Here is a 26,762-nt window from a genome sequence, read left to right on the forward strand (position 1 = left end):
TTGGTCAGGACGTAGTTCATCCACTTCCGGGCAAAGGCGATGTAGCGGTCGCCGATCCTCTGCCGGAACTCTCCGGACATCAGGCGCACCACCTCCTTGTGGTACTGAGTCGCGGGAAAACACAGCGCGTCTCACTGGGCACCGCGTCGCACAACACAACCCACAATGCAACACAAAACACACTCTCACACAGGCAGCTCCCTCGGTCGCAGAGATTCCAAGAAATCTTGGCCAAAAAAAATAAAAAAAAAAAATAAGTACAAATATTAACCACCTTCCAGGCATGTGCAATGACCCACTACCAGTAATGGGGAAAAAAAACAACACTCATTTTCCATTTACCCTGCCAAATACCAGAGATGAAAATCTGCTAATCTGATATTTCAGTACTCTATAACTATTTGCAGGCCACTGTGGTTAGTCCACAGACCTTGTTGAAAGCAGTTCTGCAGAAATAGTGCTCATCATTCACTCACACTAACGGGAAAATGTATATTAATTATGTTATTTTATGTTATTAATTAGGCTTCTTTTTTTTTTTTAAGGACTTTCATTCATGAGTGCAGTTGTAAAACAATAAAAGGCCAGTTTCTGTTTTTTAAATTAACAAGGAATTTAAAACCAATGTGATTAAGATTAAGATGAATTAAACCTAGGTAACGTTTAAAATTCTCGCACCCTGTCCACAGCATTGTAGGAACAGCCGCACACTGCGACTGAGAGAACGACGTGCGTGAGGTCCGAGCGCCTGAACACATGCCTCTCGTATTCATGACCCCGTTGAACTCTGACCCCCCCTGAACCCTGACCTCAAAGGCGAAGTTGTAGCCCTGGATCATGGCCTCCCTGTAGTATTGCTGCAAGGTGGCCGACTCGAGCTCCTCCACCTCTGCCTCGAACTCGGACGTGAACATGTACTCCACCCGGTCGATGGCCGTGTTGATCTTAATGCACAGCTGAAGGGCCTCGTTCTGAGAGGCGGGGAGGGGAGAAAGAAAGAAAGAAAAATAAATAAGAAGTCCTATGAGTAGTACACGCCCTCACCGCAACTCTGCCACACAGGAACTCATCAAACCTTATCAGGGGAAACCCAGGTTGCAGAAATGGGGTTTTGGCTGCACCTGGAGCGGAAACAGCTTCCACTTTTCAGCGTTTCCGCTCAGCAGCGGTACCATGTCGACTTGGAGAGAACTCGGTCACAGGGGCACGCCTGAAGCTTAGTGGCTAAGGTGCTTGTCTGAGACCCTGAGAAGGTTGGTGGTTCAAACCCACCCGGTGTGGCCATGATAAGATCTGCGCAGCTGTTGACCCCCCTGAGCAAGGCCCTTAACCCCACATTGCTCCAGGGTGGGGGGTTGTCCCCTGCTTAATCTAATCAACTGTAAGTCACTTTGGAAAAAAGCATCAGCCAATCATCAATAATTTTTATTATAATTATTAATTGAATGCATGTGACTGATGGTACATTGGACAGTCACAGTTGTGGGATGGGTTACAGAGGTACAGGACCAGGTAAAGAGGTCCACAGGTACAGGCTGGGTACTGAGGTACAGGCCGGGGTGACGGGGTACAGGCTGGGTACAGAGGTACAGGCTGGGTACTGAGGTACAGAGGTACAGGCTGGGGTACTGAGGTACAGGCTGGGGTACTGAGGCACAGGCTGGGGTACTGAGGCACAGGCTGGGGTACTGAGGTACAGGCTGGGGTACTGAGGCACAGGCTGGGGTACTGAGGTACAGGCTGGGGTACTGAGGTACAGGCTGGGGTACTGAGGCACAGGCTGGGGTACTGAGGTACAGGCTGGGGTACTGAGGTACAGGCTGGGGTACTGAGGCACAGGCTGGGGTACTGAGGTACAGGCTGGGGTACTGAGGCACAGGCTGGGTACAGAGGTACAGAGGTGCAGGACGGGGTACTGAGGTACAGGCTGGGGTACTGAGGCACAGGCTGGGGTACTGAGGCACAGGCTGGGGTACTGAGGCACAGGCTGGGGTACTGAGGTACAGGCTGGGGTACTGAGGCACAGGACCAGGTAGAGGCACAGGACGGGGTACTGAGGCACAGGACGGGGTGCAGAGTGGAGGCGCTACCTTTAGCTGCTCCAGCGCTCCGGCGATGAGGGGCTGGCTGGAGGTCTGTTCCCGGCGGAGCGCCAGGATGTCCTCCATGCTCTGCTGGAAGGCCTTGCGCTGGGTCAGCAGGTGGGCCGACTGCATCACCACCAGCAGCAGGTTCTCCACCTGAGAGCCGGGGGGGCGAGGGATGGAGGGGGAGAGGAGAGGAGAGGAAGGGGTGAGAGAAAAGAGGAAAGGAGTGAGAGAAAAGGGGAAATGGGGGAAATGTGAAGGTCATTATAGAGAGCAGGCAGAGAAACAAAGGGAGGGACAGAAATTGAGAGGGAGGGAGGGAGAGAGTGGGGGGAAGGTCAGGCAGTGGGAGGGTAAAGGAGAAGTGAGAACACGAATTTAGGACGGCGGCCGAACGTCAACAGGGGGCCCCCGTTTCGGACGACGTCAGTTACTCCGACCGCATCGCTACTATTCATAGGATCTGCGCTGTCACTGCGCTATAAAACACGGCTATTCTTAGCGGCGAGAGCGATAACAAGGGGGAAAACAAGCCACCTTCATGGCCCTGAGCGTGTCCACGGTCTCCGTCTGAGGCACCAGCCGCAGCTGCGGCCCGTCCCACCGAGCCCAGTCGGCCTCCGCGGGCGGGTCCCCGGCTCCCTGCTTGCTCATGAGGAGGTAGGCCTCGTCGTCCGCCATCTCGTCGTGCTCCTTGGAGCAGTCCTTCCCGGCCGCGGCGTTGAGGAGCTGGAGGATGACGGGCCGCTGCGACACCAGGGCGCTCGGCACGAACACCTGGAGCTCCTCCAGACCCGGGATCTGCACCTGGAGAGGGGGGGAGGGGGGAGGCAGGTTAGGGGTTCCTGCAGCCTGGACCCGGGGCTAGCCGAGAGGTGGACTCAAAGCTGGCTGGACTACTGCAGCCTAACAGTTGTGTAACAGAATGTGACTTTTAATAAATATATGTGCAAAAAAACTAAATCTGAAAGCATGTTTTCACATTGTCATTATGGGGATATTGAGTGTAGATTAATGGGCAAAAAAGGGGCAACTTTATCCATTTAAAATTAAGTCGACAGCACCATAAAGTGTGCAAAAACTGAAGGGGTCTGAATACTTTCTGAAGCCACTGTATACATACAGGCTTGGGTCTACAGTGCAAGGCTTATCCCCCCCCCCCCCCCAAAAAAATGTCCAAAGTGGCTGGGCTAGGCACACGAGAGAGAGACAGACGACAGCGTTTGAAGGAAGGAGGCTGTTGGACCGATGCGACAGGGGGGAGGAGAGGTGAAAGCCAGAGACGGAGGGGTTTGTATCTTCCTACCTTGACGCAGTTTTTGGCTTTCAGCGCCTTTAGGAGGCCGGGGATCCCGGCGGTGATGCTGAAGTCGGCCGCGATCTCGAGGTCCTGGGGAGGAGAGAACAGGCGATGAGTCGAACGACAAACTCAGCCCCTGGAACCCTGCGGAGCCGGGGTAGACGGAGGAGGAGGAGGAGGAGGAGGAAGTCAGTCTCACCTTGCGGAGCATCTTGGCGAACCCCAGCGCTTTGGACGCCCGCTCCCGCGCCTCGTGGCACAGCTCCTTCAGAGAGCGGCTCGTCTCGATGACCGAGCGCCTGCAGAGAGAACCCGCCGTTACAGCGCCCGCAGGGGCCAAACATCGAGAGCAGGGGCCAAACATCGAGACCAGGGGCCAAACATCGAGACCAGGGGCCAAACATCGAGACCAGGGGCCAAACATCGAGAGCAGTGGCCAGGGGCCAAACATCGAGACCAGGGGCCAAACATCGAGAGCAGGGGCCAAACATCGAGAGCAGGGGCCAAACACAGAGAGCAGGGGCCAAACATCGAGACCAGGGGCCAAACATTGAGACCAGGGGCCAAACATCGAGAGCAGGGACCAAACATCGAGACCAGGGGCCAAACATCGAGACCAGGGGCCAAACATCGAGACCAGGGGCCAAACATCGAGACCAGGGAGCAAACATCGAGAGCAGGGGCCAAACATCGAGACCAGGGGCCAAACATCGAGACCAGGGGCCAAACATCGAGACCAGGGGCCAAACATCGAGACCAGGGACCAAACATCGAGACCAGGGGCCAAACATCGAGACCAGGGACCAAACATCGAGACCAGGGAACGAGGGCCGTATCCGTTTCTGGATTTCACACTAACTTCTGCTCTCAATTATTTAATTAGCCCCAATCATTTACATGATCTGCCATTTTTAGCCACATTCCGTGATATAAACAGCAGCTGATAAATGCTCTTGTAGCATTTTATTGTTGTCTAAATTGTGAGTTAATTGGTCATGGTGCATGTGGTTAATTAGCGGATTGAGCCAGAAAAACTGGTGGCAGCCAAATCTTGCATAGACACCGGCCACACAAGTCTTTGGATCAAAGGTGTGTAATGTGTGTACTGTGTGTGTGCGCGTGCATGTGTGTGTGTGTGTACTAAATCATGCTGCTGTAGCATCACAGAGGCGCGACTTCAATGCTATTATTGAATATTTCCCAGGTGATGCCCACTGCCCATCTGCACATCTGCCCCATTTCAACCGTCTTCAGCCGGGGAAATAAATACGCCAAGGCCAGTTCATAGGCTAGCGACAGAGTGTCACTTGACCGAACGCACAGAAAGCTCCAGGCGCCCAGAGTATGAACCAAATGTCACTGTGACCAGCCACGGTCGCAGCGACGCTCTGCCCCTGGAGTATAAACTGGTCTTTGTTTTTGCATCGAGCAATTAGTGCTCTGCTTCACTCAATAAAAACAATGACGCTACCAGAATGGCAACGCTTAACAGGAACATTTACAAAATAAATGCTTGCCGTTGACAAATTAGTGGTAGATACGCTCAAGGCCAAAGCACTAAGTTCCTCGAGACTCCAGACCCACCTGATCTCGTCGGAGGCAGTGCTGTCATCCGCGCTTTCCCAGAATTCATCACCGCTCCTCTGAAGGCCTGCGTCCAGGAACTCTCCGGTGGACTTGAGCAGCATTCCGGCTATGTCACTGCGAGACGGGGGGGTGTGTGTGTGTGTGTGGGGGGGGGGGGGGTGAAGGGTTAGGCAAGCAGTGGAGGCCAAACATCCACGTGGTTTTTTCACTCGTCGCTCTAATCCGTCTGACGATAAGGACTCTTAATACCGCGGAGACGGAGCACTTCTAATGGACGGCAGTGTTAGCCTAGCCACTCTAGTGCGCTGTCAACAGGCACGCTTCCACCCGGAGCGCTAGCCTTTAACACCTAGCCTGCTAACAGCTAGCCTGCTAACAGCTAGACCAAACGTCTAGCAGAGTAGCGCAGGGATCATACATATGGCTAAAAGGAAAACAGAAATAGGGGCAAATAGGGGTATAAGTGTATAATGTGGAAGTAGGAAAAAAAAAAAAGGATTGAGAAAACAACAATCAAATCAAAGAGAGAGAGGAAGATAGGAGGAGAGAGAGAGAGAGAGAGAGAGAGAGAGAGAGAGAGAGAGAGAAAGAAGGCGCCTAGTGGCAGGACTGGGACCCGGAAGGTCGGTGGTTCAAGCCCCGGTGCAGCCACGATAAGATCAGCACAGCTGTTGGGCTCTTGAGCAAGGCAATTAACCCCACATTGCTCCAGCGATTGTTTGTTAGTCTAATCAACTGTAAGTGGCTTTGGATAAAAGCGTCAGCTGAATAACAAAATAATTATTATTACTATTAAGGGTATGAGGCAGTGAAGGGGAGGACAGAGTGCGGGGGAGGGACTCACCAGAACAGGCATCCAGACTGGGCCTCGCCTCCCCTAATGTAGGGGGTGATGACCTTGGTGAAGTTCCACTCCTCCTCCAGCAGGTTCTTCAGGCTGTGGGAGGCCTGAGGCAGCTGCTGCAGCATCTGGATCCAACTGCGCATGTAGTCGAAATACACCTGGGGAGGGCGGGGGGGGGGGGGGGGGGGGGGGGAGGCTGTCAAACGGGTGGGCGATAATTGTGTACAATTGCTTCGCTACAGGGTGGGTTACCTATATTTTTGGCCTCAACAGCACCCCCGTGTCAAAGGGGTAATCTAACATTGAAATCGTGCAGCTACATGTTTGCTAATCAATCAGGGGTAAAAAAAAATAAACCGAGAGAGAGAGAGAGAGAGAGCAGCCTCGTATATCAGGAAGGCAGCTCCGGACCCCAGCAGATGTGGTGTTGTGGTTTAAAAAAAAAAAAAAAAAAAAGGAAGAAAAATGATAGAAGAAGTAATTATATTTTTCAACTCAGGCCAGGGGGTTTGGGGGAAAGGCAGCCTTAACTGAAATGGAGCAACTCTCAGTTTAGAGGGTAGAACGGACTTCACTTCAGTAGTGACATCAAGCGAAACAAGGCTGTTTGCTCTCAGGGGGCCGTTGAGGGTTGAAAAACCTCATTGAGCGATACTGGGGGGCCAGTGGAGGGAAGTCCACTCCATGGGTACAGGGACGTAAAGTACACGCTCAAAGTTCAACCGCACAAAATGGACTGTGGAACAGATGTAGACAGACAGACCTAATGCAGTATCCTCTTAATCCTCATAAAAAATTTTCTTTGTTTGAGTCATCATCATCACCTCGTTCTGCGATTGTGTCTGCAGTCCCTGAGCAGACAATACTGACCTCCCGCCCCACCCCTCCTCCTCTGGCCTTCACACAGAAAACAACATTTACTTTCCTGTAAAAACCCCACCCCACGAATCACTGGGGGAAAAAAAAAAACGTTTCACAGACACCATTTCCTGAGAATCACTAATTGCTACAGTCGGTGACTAACCGTATGGGAAATCTCGCTTATGATCAGTATAAAACTGTCAGCAGGGCGCTTGCAACAGACTTTGACCTTCGGCGCCTCGTTGGAATTCAGAGCGAGAACGCTTGCCTTTTCAAGTCGTCTTCAGGGAGTGTATAACTCAAAAGAACAGACAACCTGAGATCCACCCCCCCCCCCCCCCAAAAAAAATAAAAATAAAACCTGCCCTTTCTCTTACCCCAACAGGCACAGCAGCTACACCAACCTGACCCATGCAGAGTGATTCAGCTTTTAAACGCTTTCTTCTTTGATGGGAGGCCCCACACTACGCCGGTCCCCTCAGATAAGTGAACGGCCACGTTACATCACAGGTCACGGACACTTCAGCCCCGAACAGAACGGACTGCAGGTATTCGTGTCACACAATGATCAGTTTCCTGCCAAACCGGGCCTCCCAATTACATAATCAAGCCCCTCCCCTTTTCTCACAACTCCTCCCCATTGGTGCAGTTCATACCACCCCACCCTGACCCCCCCCCCCCCCCCTCCCAAATGGGCTAGTGCAGGGGTACTCAATCTGCCCCAGAAAGGGCCGGTGTAGGAGCAGGCTTCTGTTCCAACGAAACGGTTAAAAACCCAATTCCGCTAATCAGCCATTCATGTCTTTGCTAATATTTCATTGCAGACGCTGGCAGACGCTCTTATCCAGAGCGATTAGACTACAGTTGATTAGACTAAGCAGGAGACAGTCCTCCCCGGGAGCAATGCGGGGTTAAGGGCCTTGATCAAGGGCCCAACGGCTGTGCGGATGTTACTGTGGCTACACCGGGGATTGAACCACCAGTCAGACACCTTAACCACTACGCTACAGGCCGCGCCCTGTGCTAAGGACCTTGATTTGGGGCGAATCAGGTGAGCAAAAGCCTGCACCCACACCGGCCCTTTGCGGGTTAGATTGAGTATCCACTGGGCGAGCGTATCGCCCGTTCCCGGCGATGTGCTGGGCTGTGTCGCTGTGGATCCCGCACTGGCTCGTACCATCAGCATCTTGTGAAGGTCCTCCTCGAAGTCGTCGATGTTGGCGTTGGTCTGCAAGCCGCCGGGGTCATCGATGACCCCCCGCAGCATGTACTGGTAGTACTGCTTCATCAGGAGCCCCCCCTTCAGCACCTCCTTACACTCACGCACCAGCTGGAACACACACACGTACACGCGCACGCACACACACACACACACACACACACACGCACAGTTAGGATACCCATACCGTCATGCACTGACCGTGACACAAACACTACAAAAGTCTTAATGTGTCCGTGCGAATCGGACATGCAGGGTGATGATGGAAACCAGTTAAGAGATAGGGTGAGCGGTGGTTCGTGGTTAGTTGACCAGATAAGTGATTCAGTGACCGGATAAATGATTTTATGACCGGAAAAGTGATTCAGTGAGTGAGTGACTTGGTGAGCGGCTAAGGGATTCAGTGAGTGAGTGACGCGGTGAGGGAGTGATTCGATGAGTGGCTAAGGGATTCAGTGAGTGAGTGACGCGGTGAGGGAGTGATTCGATGAGTGGCTAAGGGATTCAGTGAGTGAGTGACGCGGTGAGGGAGTGATTCAATGAGTGGCTAAGGGATTCAGTGAGCGAGTGACTCGGTGAGCGATTCAGTGAGGGAGTGATTCAGTCAGTGATTCAGTGAGTGATTCAGTGAGTCCCAGACCTGTTTGATGCTGAGCAGCGAGGGCTCCCCGGCGGGCCTCTGCTCCAGACGCAGCTTCAGGCACTCGTGGATGACGTTGAGCAGAACCCGGCACAGAACCAGGAACGCGGGCTGGAAGGAAGGCAGCTCCATGGCCAGCAGCTCCACCCAGGAGACCCGCTCCGTCCCCGCGCCCTCGAACCCCAGGCCGCAGCACGACAGGTGCCGGGCGAGCTCCGGCAGGTAGTCGCTATACACCAGGGGGTCGGGGAACTCTGAAAACTGAGGGGCGGGACGTTGTGTTATGCACAGGACCAGATCCCTAAATACTAAATGTATAGCTCTCACTCTCTCACTCTCTCACACACTTACCGCGAGACGTTGTGTTATGCACAGGACCAGATCCCTAAATACTAAATGTATAGTTCTCGTTCTCACACTCACTCTCACACTCACACTCACACTCACACTCACACTCACACTCACACTCACACTCTCTCTCACACTCTCTCTCACACTCTCACTCTCATACACTCTCACACACTCACACTCACTCACACACACTCTCTCTCTCTCACAGACACACACACACACTCTTACCTCCTGTGGGGGTGTGTGGAAGAGCAGAGCAGCGCGGGACCTCTGCAGGGACCGGTCCATCAGCTTGTGGAGCCGCAGGATGAGTTTCCGCAGGCCCATCTGTTTCAGGGCCTTGTCCACAAACGGCCTGTAGATGGAGGTGGGACAGTACCGGCTCCCACCCTCGAGGGGCGCCGTGGCCTCCTGGGCCCCCCCGCCGGCCGCCATCAGGAGCTCGTCCTCCGACAGGAGCCGGGCCAGTTTGGGCGTCAGGCAGGGGGACGACTCTCCGTCCCCCTCGCCCTCGCCCTCGCCCTGCCCCTCCTCGGGGTCGCTGTCCGCCGTGAAGGTGGCGGTGGAGTCGTTCTCGTCGTCCTCGTCCTCGTCGTCGTCCTCGTTGCCCCGGGAGCAGCGGGGCGAGGGGATGTCGAAGACGGGCCAGCCCAGGCGGGACAGGTCCCGCAGGCCCAGCACGGTGCCCATGATGCGGAGCTTCTGGTTGAGGTCCTGGGTGATGTTGAGCCACAGGCACAGCGCCTGCACCCGGGCCTGGAAGTCCGGGGCGGCGTACTTCTCGTAGTCCTTCTGCAGCGTCTGCAGCGACGGGTACAGCGCCTCCACCGACTCCAGCAGCTCCATCACCCGCTTCACCTGCTCGAAGGCCAGCCGCTGCCTCTGCAGGTGCTCCCGGCAGTCCGGAGCCCCGCCCAGGGGCGTCGAGGGGTCCTCCGCCCCCTCTCCCTCCCCCTCTCCCAACCTCTCCCCGCCCGTCTCCGACTCGCAGCCGCTGAAGGCGCCGTCCGCCCCGGCGGTCGCCCCCTCGCACCCCCCGAGACGCCCCGCGGCCATCCCCAAAAGGTGCCCGGTGAACCCCCCCCGCGCGTCCGTCGCCGGCGCCTCGACCGGCGGCCCGCTCATGCTGCGGTAGTCCACGCGGAAGTGGAGCACCTCGCTGATGATGTCCGGGATGGCCTTGCGGGCGGTGAAGAGGTAGAGGTCCTGGTCGGAGACGCTGCGCCGGGCGTGCCAGGCCTGCAGCTCCAGCCAGATCACCTCGTTGTTCTGGCCCAGGAAGCCCGTGTTCTCCAGGCCGCGCTGCTCCCGCTCCCGCTCCTTCTTCTTCGACGACATGGACGTGAGCTTGAGCAGCAGCCGCAGCGTCTCGAAGAACTTGAGCCGGTCGGCGGGGCAGTCCGTGCGCGACGTCTGCCGGTGGGTGCGGGCCAGCGGGTGGGGCATGGTGACGGGCAGCTTGGCGCTGCCGCAGCCCAGGCTGAGGTAGGGCTTCCGCGGCTCCATGCCCAGCGATCCGAAGGCGGGCTTGGAGAGCGGGTCCAGCATGAAGGAGCCCTCGAACGTCTTCTTGTGGTCGCGCTCGGTGTTGCGGAGGGCGGCCCGCTGCTTCTTGCCCTGCCGGTAGTTGGGCTCCTCCGGGGCGGCCTCCGTCGGCTTGGCGTTCTCCCGCTCCCTGCTGGCGGCCTGGCTGAGGGGAGCCACCTTTTCTGCTGAAAGGCGCACAAAATACCAAGGATCAGGGGTCTACAGGGGTCCAACAAATAGTATCTCTCAAGTGCCTCTCTCGATGTTTTCAGCGCCTGTCACAGGTATAAACTCGGTTAAACTGCGCCAGACATAATCTGCGAGAACTTCTAGTGTACCACGAGAAGGTGGACTTCAGGCTGAGCAGACCTTAAAGCTTGAGAGCAAGAATGTTCTTCTCTAATAAACAAAACAAAATTTTCTCTCCTTTTATAGAAAAACTAATTTCCCCTATTCTGGTTTCCATTTTGCATCTTTTGGGAAGCTGTGGTTTTGGTTTCTGATCCCCTGCATTTGGGGCAGGTGGCAGCATACAGCCTGGTGGCCAAGGCGCTTGACTGGGAGCTGGAAGTTCGTGGTTCAATCCCCAGTGTAGCCATCATAGGATCTGTGCAAATGCTGGGCAAGGCCCTTAACCCCACATTGCTCCAGGGGGGACTATCCCCTGCTTAGTCTAATCAACTGTAAGTCCCTTTGGATAACAGCCTCAGCTAAGCAACCTTAATGGGGCAGGTGACCCTTACCCTTGGTTTCTGAACCCTGAGATCTCAGGTACACACAGGTGACCCTTACCACTGGTTTCTGAACCCTGATCTCAGGTACACACAGGTGACCCTTACCATTAGTTTCTGAACCCTGAGATCTCAGGTACACACAGGTGACCCCTACCCTTGGTTTCTGAACCCTGAGATCTCAGGTACACACAGGTGACCCCTACCATTGGTTTCTGAACCCTGAGATCTCAGGTACACACAGGTGACCCCTACCCTTGGTTTCTGAACCCTGAGATCTCAGGTACACACAGGTGACCCTTACCATTGCTTTCTGAACCCTGAGATATGGGCAGGTGACCCCTACCCTTGGTGCCTGAACCCTGAGATCTCAGGTACACACAGGTGACCCGTACCTTTGCTGGGCGAGCGCCCGGGCGCCCTGCCGGAGGTGTTGCGTTGGTGTTTGCCGGACATGCGCTTCATCTGCCGGCGGGTGCAGGGCGGAGACTCGCTGTACGGGGCATCCTCTCCCTCGCTGGAGTCCTCCCAAATTTCTTCCACCTCTGAACTCCGGGCCAGCGCATGTTCCGCTGAACGGTCCCGCCTGTTGACACACACACACAAACAGATGAGTCAGAGCAACACACATTCACGGTACATTGAAGCCCCAGATGATGGCAAAACATGCAAAACACGCGCAACACACACACACACACACCTCCACGTAAGGTACACTGAAGCCCCGGGTATGGTGGCACACAAGTGCGTGCGGTCTCTCTCTCTCACTCACTCACTCACTCACTCACTCACTCACTCACTCACTCACTCACTCACTCACTCACTCACTCACTCACTCACTCACTCACTCACTCACTCACTCACTCACTCACTCACTCACTCACTCACTCACTCACTCACTCACTCACTCACTCACTCACTCACTCACTCACTCACTCACTCACTCACTCACTCACTCACTCACTCACTCACTCACTCACTCACTCACTCACTCACTCACTCACTCACTCACGGTTGGAGAAACACACACCTCCACGTAAGGTACACTGAAGCCCCGGGTATGGTGGCACACAAGTGCGTGCGGTCTCACACTCACACACACTCACTCACTCACTCTCTCTCTCTCTCTCTCTCACACTCACACTCACACTCACACTCACACTCACACTCACACTCACACATTACTGCACTGAATGCCTCTCCCTGGTGGTCACCTGCTGAGGGATCAGAAGTCACTCACCCCTGGCTGTGTGTCACCATGCCTCCCGCATTACATAAGCAGCACCAGTACGGACAACAACACCACCACCCCCCACCCCCAGAAGTGCTGCACCAACTTTGCATGGGTTGTATGGGCTTATTTTGACCCTTTATCTTTATCTCAGATTTCTTTGTGGATGATTCTGGTGGCATTTTCCCAAACAGGTGCCAAACTTTAACTTCCTGTACCTCAGGCTCTAAAATTAGATGTTTCTCATAGATTTTTCACATTTATGGATAAAAGGCTAGTCATTTGGGAGACAAAAAGAAGGCGACACACAAAGTGTCAATCATTGCAATAGTTTTGCGTTTATTTGAACTGTTAAGGTCAATTTGACCCCAAACATAAAAGCGGTTATAAACTCTTAACATAATAGGAGGGTTACAACAAATACTTTCACACCCTTCCACCACAAATGCCTTCAGTTTTCATTGGCATTCCTTCAGATTTAGGTCAGAGGAAATAGTTTTGCCTCCCATCGAAATGGAGGGGGGGGGGGAGAGAAACAACAACAACAAAAAAAGAAACACAATAGATAATGTTCTTGAAACGCTTCCTTTCAGAAGGAAGAGAAAAACAAACAGGCAGAAGAATGAAAAGCAGAACAGTGCACTCCAATTACAGCAGCAGGGCTTTGTTCCTTAAGCACATCTAAAGGCTTTTTAATAGGATTATAAGGGGCGGGGGGCCGGGGGGCATCTGAACCTCTCACAAAGAGCACAGGCCGGGATAAAGAGGGGGCCCCCTTCTCACGGACCCCAAGGGGACCCTTGCAGCACGCCGCTCTGTCAGTCAGCTGTATCTGGGACACGCTGCCCCACACTAATTGCGCGTGTGTGGGTGGGGGTGGGGATCATGTGGAAGGGGGGTGCTGGGGCGGTCTGGGGGAGGCGGACAGGAGGTAGTGGGGGGGGGGGGGGGGGGGGGGCGCTCCGGGATCACTTTCACAGAGGTGGGCTAATCCCTGGATCAGCCCACAAAGCCTTTCACTCAAGAAAGCACTGAACTGGAGAGCAGGATATATGAGAGAGAAAGAGAGAGAGAGAGAGAGAGAGAGAGAGTTACCATACAGCAACTGTAAACACATACAGTACGAAGGGGTTAAAACCCCCCCCAAAAGTGGAGACCTTTCGCGTGGTTTGCTCCTGGATGGTCAAAACTGCACACCCAGCATAGACCAGACTTTATCCTCGCTCTGTGAGAACTAGCCTCACGCCTATACAGGCAACATGCCAATGTACAATGATCCATTCCTAATCACACCACCTCCTGGTCTCATAGGCGACACGGTGGGAGTCCCAGACCAGGGCAGCTGGGCGTTACCGTATGCAGCTATGGCTACAGCAGTGGTCCTGGCTCCTGGTGTCGCAGAGCCACAGAGAGTGCCGCTTTCTGTTTTAGCCTTAATATCAGCAACCCGTGCAGACCCAGGAAACCAGGCCAGGCGAGTGAACTGTGTAATCAACCGGTTTAACTGATCAACTACGTGCTGAGTAAAAACAAAGGCCAGCACACCCCCCCTGCGGCTCCCCGGGACCAGGAACAGGGACCACTGGTATACAGTTACATTACATTACATTGTTGGCATTTGGCAGACGCTCTTATCCAGTTGATTAGACTAAGCAGGGGACAATCCTCCCCTGGAGCAATGCAGGGTTAAGGGCCTTGCTCAAGGGCCCAACGGCTGTGCGGATCTTATTGCGGCTACACCGGGATTAGAACCACCGACCTTGCGTGTCCCAGTCATTTACCTTAAACACTACGCTACAGGCCGCCCGTTAGCATGTGCAGCAGTGGGGTCTGGTTTCAGATCTACATTTTAGTCATTTGGCAGACGCTTTTAATCCAAAGCGACTTACAAGTGCATAGGTTCTTCCACAAGTTAAAGCATCACATCCATAACTAGTAAAATACACATGAAGTGTTGTTCTAAACATATAGTCATCATAAGTGCAATTTTCTTTTCTTCTTTTGGGGTTACACAAGAGGGATAGGGATATCGGAAGGGGGGCTGGGGATATCAGGAGGGAGGACTAAGGTACAGTTTGAAAAGGTATGTTTTTAGTCTGCGTTGAAATAGGGGGAGGGATTCTGCTGTCCTGACAGAGGCAAGTCATTCCACCACTGAGGAACCAGAACGGAAAACAAGCGTGGGGAGTAGGAAGTGATTAAGGATTGTATGTAAGGTGGGGCAGTCCCCTTAGCAGCCTGAAATGCCAACACTAGGGCCTTGAGTCGGATGCGTGCGGCAATAGGAAGCCAGCGGAGGCCAATGAGGAGTGGGGTGATCTCCGCTGGTGCAATACTGTCCCACACACCGGAGGCAGAGTGGGGTAAGCAGGGAGGACCAGCCGAGGCGACCGAGCCGCACATAGCAGGGTCGAGAAACAGAAGCGCACTACTGTCTAACCCTGCTCCTCTGCGGCAGACCGTGTCGCTGGGGCCGTGTGCGGTGAACAGGGCGGCGACTGAACATTCAGTTCCGTTTCCCCCCTCCTCCCCAAGAGCCCTTTCTGGGAAACGGCCGCATTTGTTGCCTTTTCCTTCCTCAACGGGAAATTAATCGTGTATACGCCTGAGCTTTCCAAGACTTCAGGAGAAATGCTAACTGCCACACACTCTCCTCCCCCCCCCCCCCACTCACAGACACACACTCACACACATTCAGATGAGCCACATGGGTAAAATGCTAAGAACAAAAAAAAAAGTTGCTGGAACAGAGTATTCCTTATGCAACGCTGTGTGTGTGTGCGCGTGTGTGTCTGTGAGTGTGTGTGTCTGTGTGTGTGTGTGTGTGTGTGAGTGTATGTGTGTGTGTGTCTGTGAGTGTGTGTGTCTGTGAGTGTGTGTGTCTGTGTGCGTGTGTGTCTGTCTGTGTGTGTGCGTGTGTGTGTGTGTGTCTGTAAGTGTGTGTGTCTGTGAGTGTGTGTGTCTGTGAGTGTGCGTGTCTGTGTGTGTGTGTGCGCGTGTGTGTCTGAGCGTGTGTGTCTGTGAGTGTGTGTGTCTGTGAGTGTGTGTGTGTGTGTGTGTGTGTCTGTGAGTGTGTGTGTGTGTGCGTGTGCGTGTGTGTCTGTGAGAGTGTGTGTGTGTGAGCGTGTGTGTGTGTGTGTCTGTGAGAGTGTGTGTGTGTGAGCATGTGTGTGCGTGCGTGCGTGCGTGCGTGCGTGTGTGTGTGTGTGTGTGCGTGTGTGTGTGTGTGTGTGTGTGTGTGTGTGCGCGTGTGCGTCTGTGAGAGTGTGTGTGTGTGTGAGCGTGTGTGTGTGCACGCCAGCACGTGTGCAGTCCGTCCGCAAGCCATTCTGTGCAGAGTGCACGCAGCGCACACCACCGGGGGGGGGGTGACTGCATCAGAGAGGAATGACCAGGGAAGGCGTGACATCATCCGGAGCTCTGCTGTTTGTTTGGTTGCCGGGAGACGGTTGAGGAGCATGGGAGCGCGGCAGGAATGCTGGAGTCAGACCCAGAGGCAAGCAAATTCCACCTCCCCCCCCTCTGTTTCTGACAGAGCTGCCACCTGACAGAGGAGGGCGTCGGCTTGGCTTCCCGTACACGAGAGACACGCTGACGGGGAAGAGAGGGCCAAACTTCAGACCATTAAGTCAACAGTTACGATGTCAAAAATAAATAAAAGAAACTATTAAAGCCAGTGATTCAACACCTACACGCTTGCCTCCGCTTCCTCACTTCACGAACTGGACTCACTTCACTCGGTCCTGCAATTTGCTACCGACCTCTCAAGTGCTCAAACCACAACTGCCTACAAGACCAGAAGCCTAACTGGAACTCCCGACCCGCAGGAAGGGCAATAAACTGGTATGTCTTCATCTACAAAGCCATCATCGGGATCTCGTATCCCTTTCAAAAGCTCAAACACCCAGATCCATTTTTAGATTAAAAGGCCTTTGACCAACATTGTTCCGTGGTCTCGGAAAAAATGTCCTATCCTAATTACAGCTTGATCATTTTATACCATAAAACAACTTTTGAGTGCAAAATTCAAAGTCTGCTGCAAAATGCACGTTCCAGCTTTATAGTCTGCGGCAAGACATCTTTTTTCTTTTTTATAGCCAGCTGCACATTTTTCTGCCGATAAGTGACATCAGGCATTACAATCCTAGCTGCTCTTTCTCCCTAAATTCTGCCTTAGTTCTCTTAAGGGGCAGCTTCCTGGTAAAATAAGGTTTTGGTAAAAATGAAAAAAAGTTAAAGCGCGTAAAACGAAAGGCTACGGACTGTGGCCCCTGTGTGGCCCCTGTGTGGCCCCTGTCCCCCCCCCCCCCACGGGCCCCCAGCAGGAGCCGTAGCTATTGTGCACAGGCGGCACGCGGACACAGCCTCCGTGCCGAAAAACCTGCTCGCAGCTGTCACGTGAGTGCCGCGCTCACAAAGGCCACACCGAAAACAAGCGCTGACGCGGGCCGCAGCAGCCATTTCCTCCCCATTAGCACCTTTCATACGCAACGCCGAGAAAAAGGGGAGCTACCTTAAACATCTCGTTTGTAAATTAGGTCAATTTTTGTACGTTAGATACCTTTGTTACCTTGGACGAGGCTGATTCGAGGAAACTGGCAGGAGATAAAAGATTGAAGCCAGCCCCCGCAAACACTATCAAAAAAGAGCAACGCTGTTAAAGAATTATCGCCTCACTGTCAAATGAAAACAGATTATTTAAGAGATTAAAAACTACCAAAAAAAAAAAAAAAAACAATGCACAATTTTTTTTTTTTTTTTTTTACAAACTTCAGCATTTATATTTCAGGAGCAATGATCTAACTAATTATGTCTCCACCTGATTAGCACTGTTTGGCTGAAGTGGCGGCAGCATTGACCTGCGTGGTAGCACACTTCTCCCATCGCTGGAGAAGGCAGCTCGCCGCAGCAGGAGGGACAGTCACAGAAACCACACACACGCTGCTCAGAGCCCCGAGGCCCAGCGTGTGGTAAGCAACCTTGGCTCAGGGCAGCAAAACCACCCATTCAGTTATTTAGGCTGTTTCTGCTGATGCCACGGTGTGAGACAGCCTGCCTTGCTCCTCCCCGCCCGGCCCCAGCGAGGTGCCGTGGGGTACGCCCGCCCCCACCCTGCCCGCCCGGCTCGGCACGCTCCACAGCCCTAATTACACCTTTCCCCCGGAGCGCCCCACCCTCCAGCCGACGACGGCCACGCCCTGCCAGCCTGCCGTCAGAGGGAGAGGACCATGACGAAAACGGGACAGACCGCGCCCCGCCCTGCCGGAGGAACACAGTGTCCACGTCCCCGACAGACCGGGGGGGGGGCTCCACCCAGGGCCAGCCTCTATCTCTCCTTCCGGTTCCTTCCCTGACAGAGCAGAGCCCAGAACCTCTATCACATGCTGCTCTCAATTTCACCTTTCAATTCAACGTGCAGGAAATACGTACGTACGTTTACAGTAGTACGCACAAAGTAAAACGTGAACAATAATTAATACTACTCACTACAATTATGAGTTATTGATTCAGATTAAATACGTGGAAATAATAAGTAATAATAATAATAATAATAAGCTCTCTCCCTCACCAATCTCACAGTTTCAGTTTCTCTCTCTGTCTCGCAATCTCGCTCTCGATCTCTTTCCGTTTTCTCTGCCCTTGCTCTTCCCACTCATCCTCTCTCTCTCTCTCTCTCTCTCTCAGTCTCTCTCTCTGATTCTCAGCCTCTTTCAGTTTCCCCTCAGGCGGCAAGATCTGATAATAATCCACTTGATTGCCATGAGGAACACAGGATCCGGCCCTGCCAAGCCGCTGCAGGAAAACACCACGTACCAAACGCCAAACGGCAAAAACAACTGCGCAGCAATGGCACTGCCAAACAGTAATTATAATGGAGGCAACAGCAGTGATGACACAGTGCTGCTGGGTGGCCTGCCCCGTTAAGGCACTGTGATAGCACACGGACGGGGCGCAGTCTGTCACTGAACCCAAACCCTGCCAGCCCCACACTGCAGCCCCACACAGCAGCCCCGCACAGCAGCCCCACACAGCAGCCCCACACTGCAGCCCCACACTGCAGCCCCACACAGCAGCCCCACACTGCAGCCCCACACTGCAGCCCCACACAGCAGCCCCACACTGCAGCCCCACACAGCAGCCCCACACAGCAGCCCCACACAGCAGCCCCACACTGCAGCCCCACACTGCAGCCCCACACTGCAGCCCCACACAGCAGCCCCACACAGCAGCCCCACACAGCAGCCCCACACTGCAGCCCCACACAGCAGCCCCACACTGCAGCCCCACACAGCAGCCCCACACTGCAGCCCCACACAGCAGCCCCACACTGCAGCCCCACACAGCAGCCCCACACTGCAGCCCCACACAGCAGCCCCGCATGGCAGCCCCACACTGCAGCCCCGCACTGCCACGCATAATTGGCTCGAGCGTCGCCCGGGATGGCAGAGAGTCAGAGTGTCAGAGAGTCAGAGTCAGAGTGTCAGAGAGTCAGAGTCAGAGTGTCAGAGCGTCAGAGTGTCAGAGAGTCAGAGTCAGAGTGTCAGAGCGTCAGAGCGTCAGAGAGTCAGAGCGGCAGAGAGTCAGAGCGGCAGAGAGTCAGAGCAGCAGAGAGTCAGAGCAGCAGAGCAGCAGAGAGTCAGAGCGGCAGAGCGGCAGAGAGTCAGAGCGGCAGAGAGTCAGAGCGGCAGAGCGGCAGAGAGTCAGAGCAGCAGAGAGTCAGAGCAGCAGAGAGTCAGAGCAGCAGAGAGTCAGAGCGGCAGAGAGTCAGAGCGGCAGAGAGTCAGAGCGGCAGAGAGTCAGAGCGGCAGAGATTCAGAGCCGCAGAGCGGCAGAGAGTCAGAGAGGCAGAGAGTCAGAGCATCAGAGTGTGAGCGACCCCCCCTCAGCTCGTACCCGGAGCAGTGCGGGGGCTTCTTCCAGCTCGTGCCAACGGGGGCCCGACCCGTGAAGTCGGGTGCGATAAGAAGCGGTGGCAGAGACTACACACGTTGGGAGCGGAGCGAGCGCTCGCCCGCGCTCTCCCAAAAATCAGCCCCGGCGTGACTGCGACCGGCCCTTCCAAAACAGACAGGGGAATAAGAGCAAACTGAATAAATCATGACTTATTCATGCGTGTTACTGGGGCCGCTGACTCACTTTACTCCAGGCTACAGCACGATTCCACGTACCGTCCGCACACCGGCCAACAGAGCCGCGTGCTCCTCCGCTCTGAACAGACTGTCCATTCCTGCTCGCAGCCGGGGGGGGGGGAAGGAGGTTAATCGAGAATGATCAATACGCCAGGCTCCTGACTTTTGTCAATACAATAATTCCCGAGTCTGTCTGCACTGCGGAGACCTTTCCCAAGGAAGCGGCACAGACGTCTGCTCTCCTGTGACAGCCATGTTTGTTGCACAACAGCCCTTCTTAATGGGCGGTAATGGCCAGGCTGCGGTCACACACCCTGCACTCAAGCGGGGTCCGTCTGTGCTGCGTCGTCGTCACGGTGCGGAGGTGCCAGCCAATGCGCACGACATGTAGCCGTGTTTTAAAAGCACTGCGAGATCGAGTTTACCGTGCGGATTATTTCATTTCAAACTGGGGTTTTTGTGGGTTTTTACAATGCGGTGTGCTGTTATGTGTGGAGGATTGTTTCGGTTGGTCCTAGCCTGGAGCACAATCTTTAGTTATTTCATTAGCAAGCTTCCAGACCAGTTGACAGTGAGACCTACTGTATTTTCAGGGATTAGTTCTTAGGCTTTTTGTTGCTCAAGGGTTGCAAGTCTTGGACTATTATGGTGCGTACAAAATTTCACTGCACTTATTTTCACACATTTACTATGAATGAGAAATGGTCTAACACTAGACGACCTGCACGGTTTGAAGCAGTTTGCACAAGCAGGATAGTTCAGCCAAATTTTACAACTCGGGTTGTAAACTGCATGTTTCTTCCTGTGCCAGTAAGCAAATTTACATCTCATTTTAATGCAGAGCGACTAATTCTCAGACGTTTTTTCAACCTTTCTGTGCATTCACTGCCATGCAGAAGCTCACAGTGACCGTCAGGCCACGGTAGGTATAACCTAGACCCTGGGTGCACACTCTCAAACCCTCTCACACCACAGTCCTGTTACATGAACACAATCTCCCCTCCACACCCTACGACTGCTCTCTTAAACTCCAGACAGTGGGGCCCCCTGGATGCAGGTGCCTTTTAGTGTGGGGGGGGTCCCTGGATCAGAGCCACTCTCCGTTTGTGGAGAACAGTGACATGCGCCCCCCCCCCCCCCCCCTTCCTGTAAAATCATTACTTTGTGCTTTTATTTTAACAGCACAGCCTGGGGGCTGCAGCCCTGGTTTTGCAGGAGAAAACAGCCCCGGGTCATTTGCACAAAGGAGACATTTTACCTCTGCGTCCGCCACACCCCCTGGCCCAGAGGCTGCAGACGGATCCAGCTGCAGAACCAGCTTCTGCGCGTTTATCTCGAAAAGCGCTGATCCAGCTGCAGAACCAGCTTCTGCGCGTTTATCTCGAAAAGCGCTGATCCAGCTGCAGAACCAGCTTCTGCGCGTTTATCTCGAAAAGCACGGATCCAGCTGCAGAACCAGCTTCTGCGCATTTATCTCGAAAAGCGCTGATCCAGCTGCAGAACCAGCTTCTGCGCGTTTATCTCGAAAAGCGCTGATCCAGCTGCAGAACCAGCTTCTGCGCGTTTATCTCGAAAAGCACGGATCCAGCTGCAGAACCAGCTTCTGCGCGTTTATCTCGAAAAGCACTGATCCAGCTGCAGAACCAGCTTCTGCGCGTTCATATCGAATCGCACTGGACAGAGGGCACGTCTTCGCCCTGCAACACAGTGCCGTACTGCTACTTTTCTTTGGCTACGGAAGCTGTTTATCGTTGCTCCCACATGATACGGTACATTATTCTTCAGCATTGTGTTGCATAAGAAACAAATCCATTGTCAAGTCCTTATCCTTGTTGTATTCTTAGCACTTGAAACTCTACTTCCCTCTTGGGTCTTTCAGCGCACTTGTCCCTGGTTACGAGCATGCACTTTGTTGTTCGTCACTCTGGATAAGAGTGTCTGGCCAAACGCATAAATTGTAAAGTAGTGTAATGCAGTGTAATGCAGTGTAACGTAATGCAACGTAGGGTAATGTGGTGTGCTGCTGGAAAAGCTCTCCAAGCTGAAGGCCAGGCAAGGGACACACCTTCCCATTAACCTAGAGAACTCACCCAGGACCATTAAAAATAGCCTTTCCCGTGCCACGGCCCCCCAGGTGGTGACTAACCGCCCCCCCCCCTCCCCCCACCCCCCCCGGGCGAACGGCTGCTGCTCGGACAGAAGCAGGGGAGTGTCTGAAGCCGCCGGCGGCCTAAACGGGCGAGTCAGGACCACACAGACCACACAGACCACGCAGAGCAGCGGGGAGGCCTCTGGGAAGGGGCGCGACGGCGGCGTCTTCCGAGTTCGACAGGCGACGCCATTTTAGAAAAGAAAAAAAAAAAAGAAAAGAAAGCACAAACATATGCACCAGAAGTCTGCCAACGTCAGCTGCACAACTTCAGCCCAGACACGACGCAACAAGGCTCCGGGGCCACCGCCGCTGCCTCAATGTGTCCGTCACGGCCCCATACTGGCAGCGCGACGTTCACTAATAACTCCTCACCCACAGACCTCCACTACGGATAGAAATGTGACCAGTCACAGATTTTATGTTTTACCCCCCACAAACATCCTGCACAGTACTTCCGCTTTTATTGACCACAGACTGCAAGAAAATCAAACGTTCGGGAAATAAAGAGAAGAACGCATTTCTTCAAAGGTGCAAACATGAGGCAGAGCCCACTGTAATGCACATCCGCTAGATTCCACTCAACAGTGAAAGCTCCAACTGCGACCAGCAAGACGATAAATTTGTGATGTGGTTGCGCAAGTTCATACTCTGAAACACTGTGTTCCTTGAATGAATTAGTACCGGCTTCCTTCTTCCTTTTTACTCGAATAACAGAGCAGTTTCCCTTTCCAGGGCAGAGCAGAATCTGTCTGCTCTTTCACGGTTTCCTGAAATAACCGAGAAATAGCCTTTGAGCACTTGAGCGTGAAGCATCCTGCGACTGATTGCTGGCAGCCAAACGGCGAGAATGTGGAAATTCAAGGAATGCCAACTTTCACGCCTCCAGCAGGAAGCAGGAGCGCCATTTAAACCTGCACCCAGAAACACCTCAGCGACAGCACACTGAATCTGCGGTCCAAAGGCCAGCGACGGCACGTGCGCTAATACGGAGGGCCACACAGGGTCCTGCCAGGGGGTCGTAGGTGCAGTGCGGAGTCCAGACGGATGAAAGCATCGCCACCATACCGCTCATTCCCCGCTTTATCTAACCCCCGCCCTCCACCGGTGCAGCCAGAATCTAACATGCATGAATGCATGCAAAAAAAAAGAAAAGAAAAAAAAAATTTGCACTTATGATGACTATATGTTTAAAACAGCACTTCCCATGTATTTTCCTAGTTATGGATGTGATGCTTTGAGTTGTGAAGAACCTATGCACTGGTAAGTCGCTTTGGATTAAAAGCGTCTGCCAAATGAATAAAATGTAAGAATGTAATGCGCGGAGCGCGCAAGCCAACCTGGAAACAGGGCCTCCGCTAAGTAAACAAAACGTGAAATAATAGCCTCAATATAACGCAATGCCTCTTCCTGACCAGAGACAGGACTGCAGAGACCGGAGCAGCACAGCCAAGGCCCCCAGGGGCCTGCATGCACCGTGACAGGACTGGGAAGGAAAAGAGAGCTAACCTAATAATGCTCTAAAATTCAACAAAACCGGGTTACTGAGCATGCCTTTGTGGTGTGTGTGCGTGTGTTCTGCATGGGGGTGGATGTGGAGGGGGGGAGGGGGGGGGGGGGGGGGCGGGCGAGGGTGGGTGTTGCATTTAAAATGTATTTAGGAGAGTACAGGGAGGTTCAGAATCGTGCGGTTTGTGCAGCGATTGGCCAGTGGCCCAAAAGCTTGCGGGCGAAGGGCCTTCTAACAATATAACAAATAATGTCATAATGGGTTCCAGCCCTGGTAGGACTTCCCACTATATACAGCGCATTCTGCAATCTCAGGAATGCCTGTGTGTGTGTGCGTGTGTGTGCGTGTGGCTTTGGAGCACCAAAGTGATGTTAATCTAGCATTGCATATTCCACACGGGCAATAACTGCAATAAATACTTTTAGGTTTATTGTGCACACGTCCACGGAGGGCACTGCACAATCACACGCATTGTGTGCTCCTCTCTTCCATGGAGGGCTCTCTGTCACATTCTCAAAGCCTACAGGAAGGCCCCACTTTTCCTGGGAGTGTGAGGGGGTTTTTAGCCATGTCATCATTGAGGTATTCCCCCCCCCCCCCCCCCCCCTACGCCCTCTCAAAACTCCCCAAAACTCACCCCACCTCTCACTGTAGAAGCGGATACTAGAATTTTTTTTTTTTTTTTTTTTTTAATCAAGCAGTGCCAGCCTGGTCTAGCTGTTTCACGCGTTTCCAGGAAGTGCCCGAAGGCACTGTTATGTGTTGCACACAAAAATACAATAAGTCTCTACAAATGGAGGCCAGAACAGAATATTCCCTGCTCTCCAGCCCTCTCTCGCCCGTAAACAACAGACACTGTCTGCAGTGTTCTGCCCTGTCGGCTGCCACAGTACAGACCGGAGAGGCAACGCTTAAAACAAAAATGATTGGAGCATTAAATATCAGTTAAGCGAAGGAGACGGAGCTATTGCAGAGACACAACAACGCATTCCGCGGAGGTTGTCGCCGCAAACTCGCGCAATGACGTCGTCAACCGAGACATTGAAACAAAAACACTCTGCCGGGAAACTTGGCAGCGCGTATGTTAATCGCGCTCCTGTGTGTGGAGTCTCAAAGTCCAACAATACAAAAACATGCATCAGCCATCTTCACGTGTTCTCAATAGACTCAAAATATCCAAACGCACTGTGCAAGTGCAAAAATTAAATATTTGAAAATATATATAATAATAATTATAAGTTATCTTGACAATTGACTAAAATAGCTTTTGAAGCTTACAGGTTTTCGCTTAATTAAATTGCAACACATAAGGACAGGACACCCACAACCTGCCTATAACAGCAGGCGACCAGCCAATTCGAAATGAAAGTCTATAGATAGCTAGCTAGCTAAGTACCCCATGAAGCCAAAGGCGTGAACGTCCCTTTTATTATTGCACAATGAGCACGCCTTACGTGCAAGCCAAATGCAATCCTCTGCAAAAAACAATCCCGTGTGCCATCAATTGCAATCATTGCGATACAGAAAACACGCTAGCCTGCCGAAATAGCTGACTATTAGTTGGCTAAGTAATGAACACTTGTCACAGCATAGGTGGGGGAAAAGGGCGATGGGATATCCTGCTGGTTAGCACCTTACCTTGATGCTCTACGATTTCAGAAAGCTAGCCACAAGTAATCGATCCCATGATGTGTTGTGGTTGAACAAGGTGCATAGTTAGCAACGAAATTTAAAAATGTGCATTAGATATAACTTGGATGAGCCACCAACGGTCTCGATTTTCGCAGATAAGGGTCGCCACCCAATACACGCAGCTCGGGTTGGGTGAAAGAGTATAGTTCGTCTTATGCAAGCTAAACCTGACATTTCCAAGGTACCCACGGCGTCACTTTTACGTCAATGTCTGTCAGTCATAACAACGTTTGCACTAGCTACCGCAAGAGAACATGTTGATTCATCTGATAATCCACGTATCAAGACCCTGCAGAGGGACAGTCAGACAAAGACATTATAATAAATTTAAAAAATCAAGAACCATGGTCATAATACTCAACTGTTGCGTGCCCTATGTTTAGTTCACTAGCTAGCAAAAGTTATTGGAATATTTCCTAGAACTGAGTGTGCATGCATACACAGCCACCGTCCAGCGCTTGGGTTTACCCTGAAAACTTTATGATACAATAAATCAGATGCTACCTTGAAAAGTATGCAGACAATACGGCGAGTGGTGGCTTGCTAGCTGGCTAGCTTGCTCGCAGGCTAACTATGTTGAAACTGCTTCATGTCAGATCGGTGCAATAATTTTACCTTTTTCAGACGAAAAGCATTTTCGACAGCCCCTTCGCTTTTCACCAGAGACCGGAAAGCCAATGCAAATATTTATATAATTGTCTATTTTTTCTTACAAAAGTTTGCAACTTTTCACTTTGGGTTGCAAATGCACGGTGGTCACTATTTGACAGGAAAACACCGATACCCTAGTGCGCATGCGCCCACACAAACTTGCTTCGACTTTAACTACGGGCTCACAATGTGGCAGGGGCCAGGTCCCGGCTGTGTAGTTCATGTAGCTCGCAAATTGCACCGAATTACTCCCATTCGCTTACCTGCTATCATCGCTGCGGTCCGGGGGCTCCATACCAAGGCGAGGGTGGCTCTTTTCTAGCCGTGCATGGAACCCAACATGATATATGTAATACTATTGCGGTATGCACTTTTTTGCAAGGTCTGTATAAATCGACGCCCTCGGTGTTCACTTTCTTATCCGCCTGCAGAATCCAGACTCGCCCGTGTGTGCGCCGACGCCATCTTACCAGCAATCATCGAAGGACTGACACAGATCATTGCTACGGCAACCCGTGCAGTACATCAGACAGCCGCTGTGACTGCTCTTCAACCGCCGTAATAGGCTCTAATTACCGCCCGAGTTGACCCGTTTATTACTGTAGGCCTACTGACAGGTCGCTTGTCAGGCAACTTGATCTGCCAGGCACGGCACCTTGTAACTGAAATACGGCAATTCAGAGCACGCGTTCCTATTCATTACAATATTTACGGACGATTCTGCAGCGTCATGTTTTGCTGTTAATTATCAACCTGACACGCACAGCAGCGATAGTTGCATCAGGATTTCCAGTGCAATTGATTTGCCTGCAAATGGTCAAATTACTGCACTGACTGTATAGCTACGCCTACATTTCTGTCATTTTTGAGGATTTTTGGCCTCTTTAAAGTTTGATGGCTGACGTCTTGACTGGCCAGACAAATAATTGTAATTGGAATTTTGATTTACGTTATAACTCTCATCCCCCAAAGTTGCAGACCCGCTCGGGAAAGGTTTCAAGAGAGGATGCGTTTTACATTCAGCTTTTTTCAGTTATATGAAATGTGTTGCTGCCTTTTGTATTGCATTGCAGCTCAATATTGTCAGATTCACATTCACTGTGTTGACATGGCACAATACCTCCACCCCTTCTCTGTATCGCTGGCTTCCAGTAAATCAGTGGGCGGCCTCAAGCGTAGTGGTTAAGGTACATGACTGGGACCTGCAAAGTCGGCGCTTCGATTCCCGGTGTAGCCACAATAAGATCCGCAC

At 52.7% G+C, this 26,762-nt stretch overlaps 1 protein-coding gene across 5 annotated transcripts in view; it reads right to left on the bottom strand.

The window, feature by feature from the left end:
• map3k4 (mitogen-activated protein kinase kinase kinase 4) overlaps positions 1 to 26,059 on the bottom strand; it is a 39,729-nt gene extending 13,670 nt beyond the window's left edge. The window contains exons 1-13 of one of the 5 annotated variants that reach the window (XM_061227862.1): positions 25,981 to 26,059; positions 11,543 to 11,733; positions 9,118 to 10,598; positions 8,539 to 8,799; positions 7,857 to 8,009; positions 5,819 to 5,976; positions 4,972 to 5,088; positions 3,587 to 3,686; positions 3,394 to 3,477; positions 2,625 to 2,894; positions 2,091 to 2,240; positions 810 to 971; positions 1 to 104 (exon numbers count right to left, since the gene is read on the bottom strand). The exon at positions 1 to 104 is cut by the window's left edge and continues 30 nt beyond it. In XM_061227862.1, coding sequence (XP_061083846.1) covers positions 1 to 104; positions 810 to 971; positions 2,091 to 2,240; positions 2,625 to 2,894; positions 3,394 to 3,477; positions 3,587 to 3,686; positions 4,972 to 5,088; positions 5,819 to 5,976; positions 7,857 to 8,009; positions 8,539 to 8,799; positions 9,118 to 10,598; positions 11,543 to 11,733; positions 25,981 to 26,036 — 3,287 coding nt within the window. In that variant the 5' untranslated portion in view covers positions 26,037 to 26,059. Of the gene's footprint in view, positions 105 to 809; positions 972 to 2,090; positions 2,241 to 2,624; positions 2,895 to 3,393; positions 3,478 to 3,586; positions 3,687 to 4,971; positions 5,089 to 5,818; positions 5,977 to 7,856; positions 8,010 to 8,538; positions 8,800 to 9,117; positions 10,602 to 11,542; positions 11,734 to 24,805; positions 24,956 to 25,474; positions 25,620 to 25,773 lie in introns of those variants that run through there. The other 4 variants (XM_061227861.1, XM_061227863.1, XM_061227864.1 and 1 more) reach the window with 4 other exon arrangements.
• Between the last annotated feature and the right edge of the window lie 703 nt (positions 26,060 to 26,762).

Source organism: Conger conger, chromosome 18, assembly GCF_963514075.1.
Source record: "Conger conger chromosome 18, fConCon1.1, whole genome shotgun sequence".
NCBI classification, from domain to species: domain Eukaryota; kingdom Metazoa; phylum Chordata; class Actinopteri; order Anguilliformes; family Congridae; genus Conger; species Conger conger.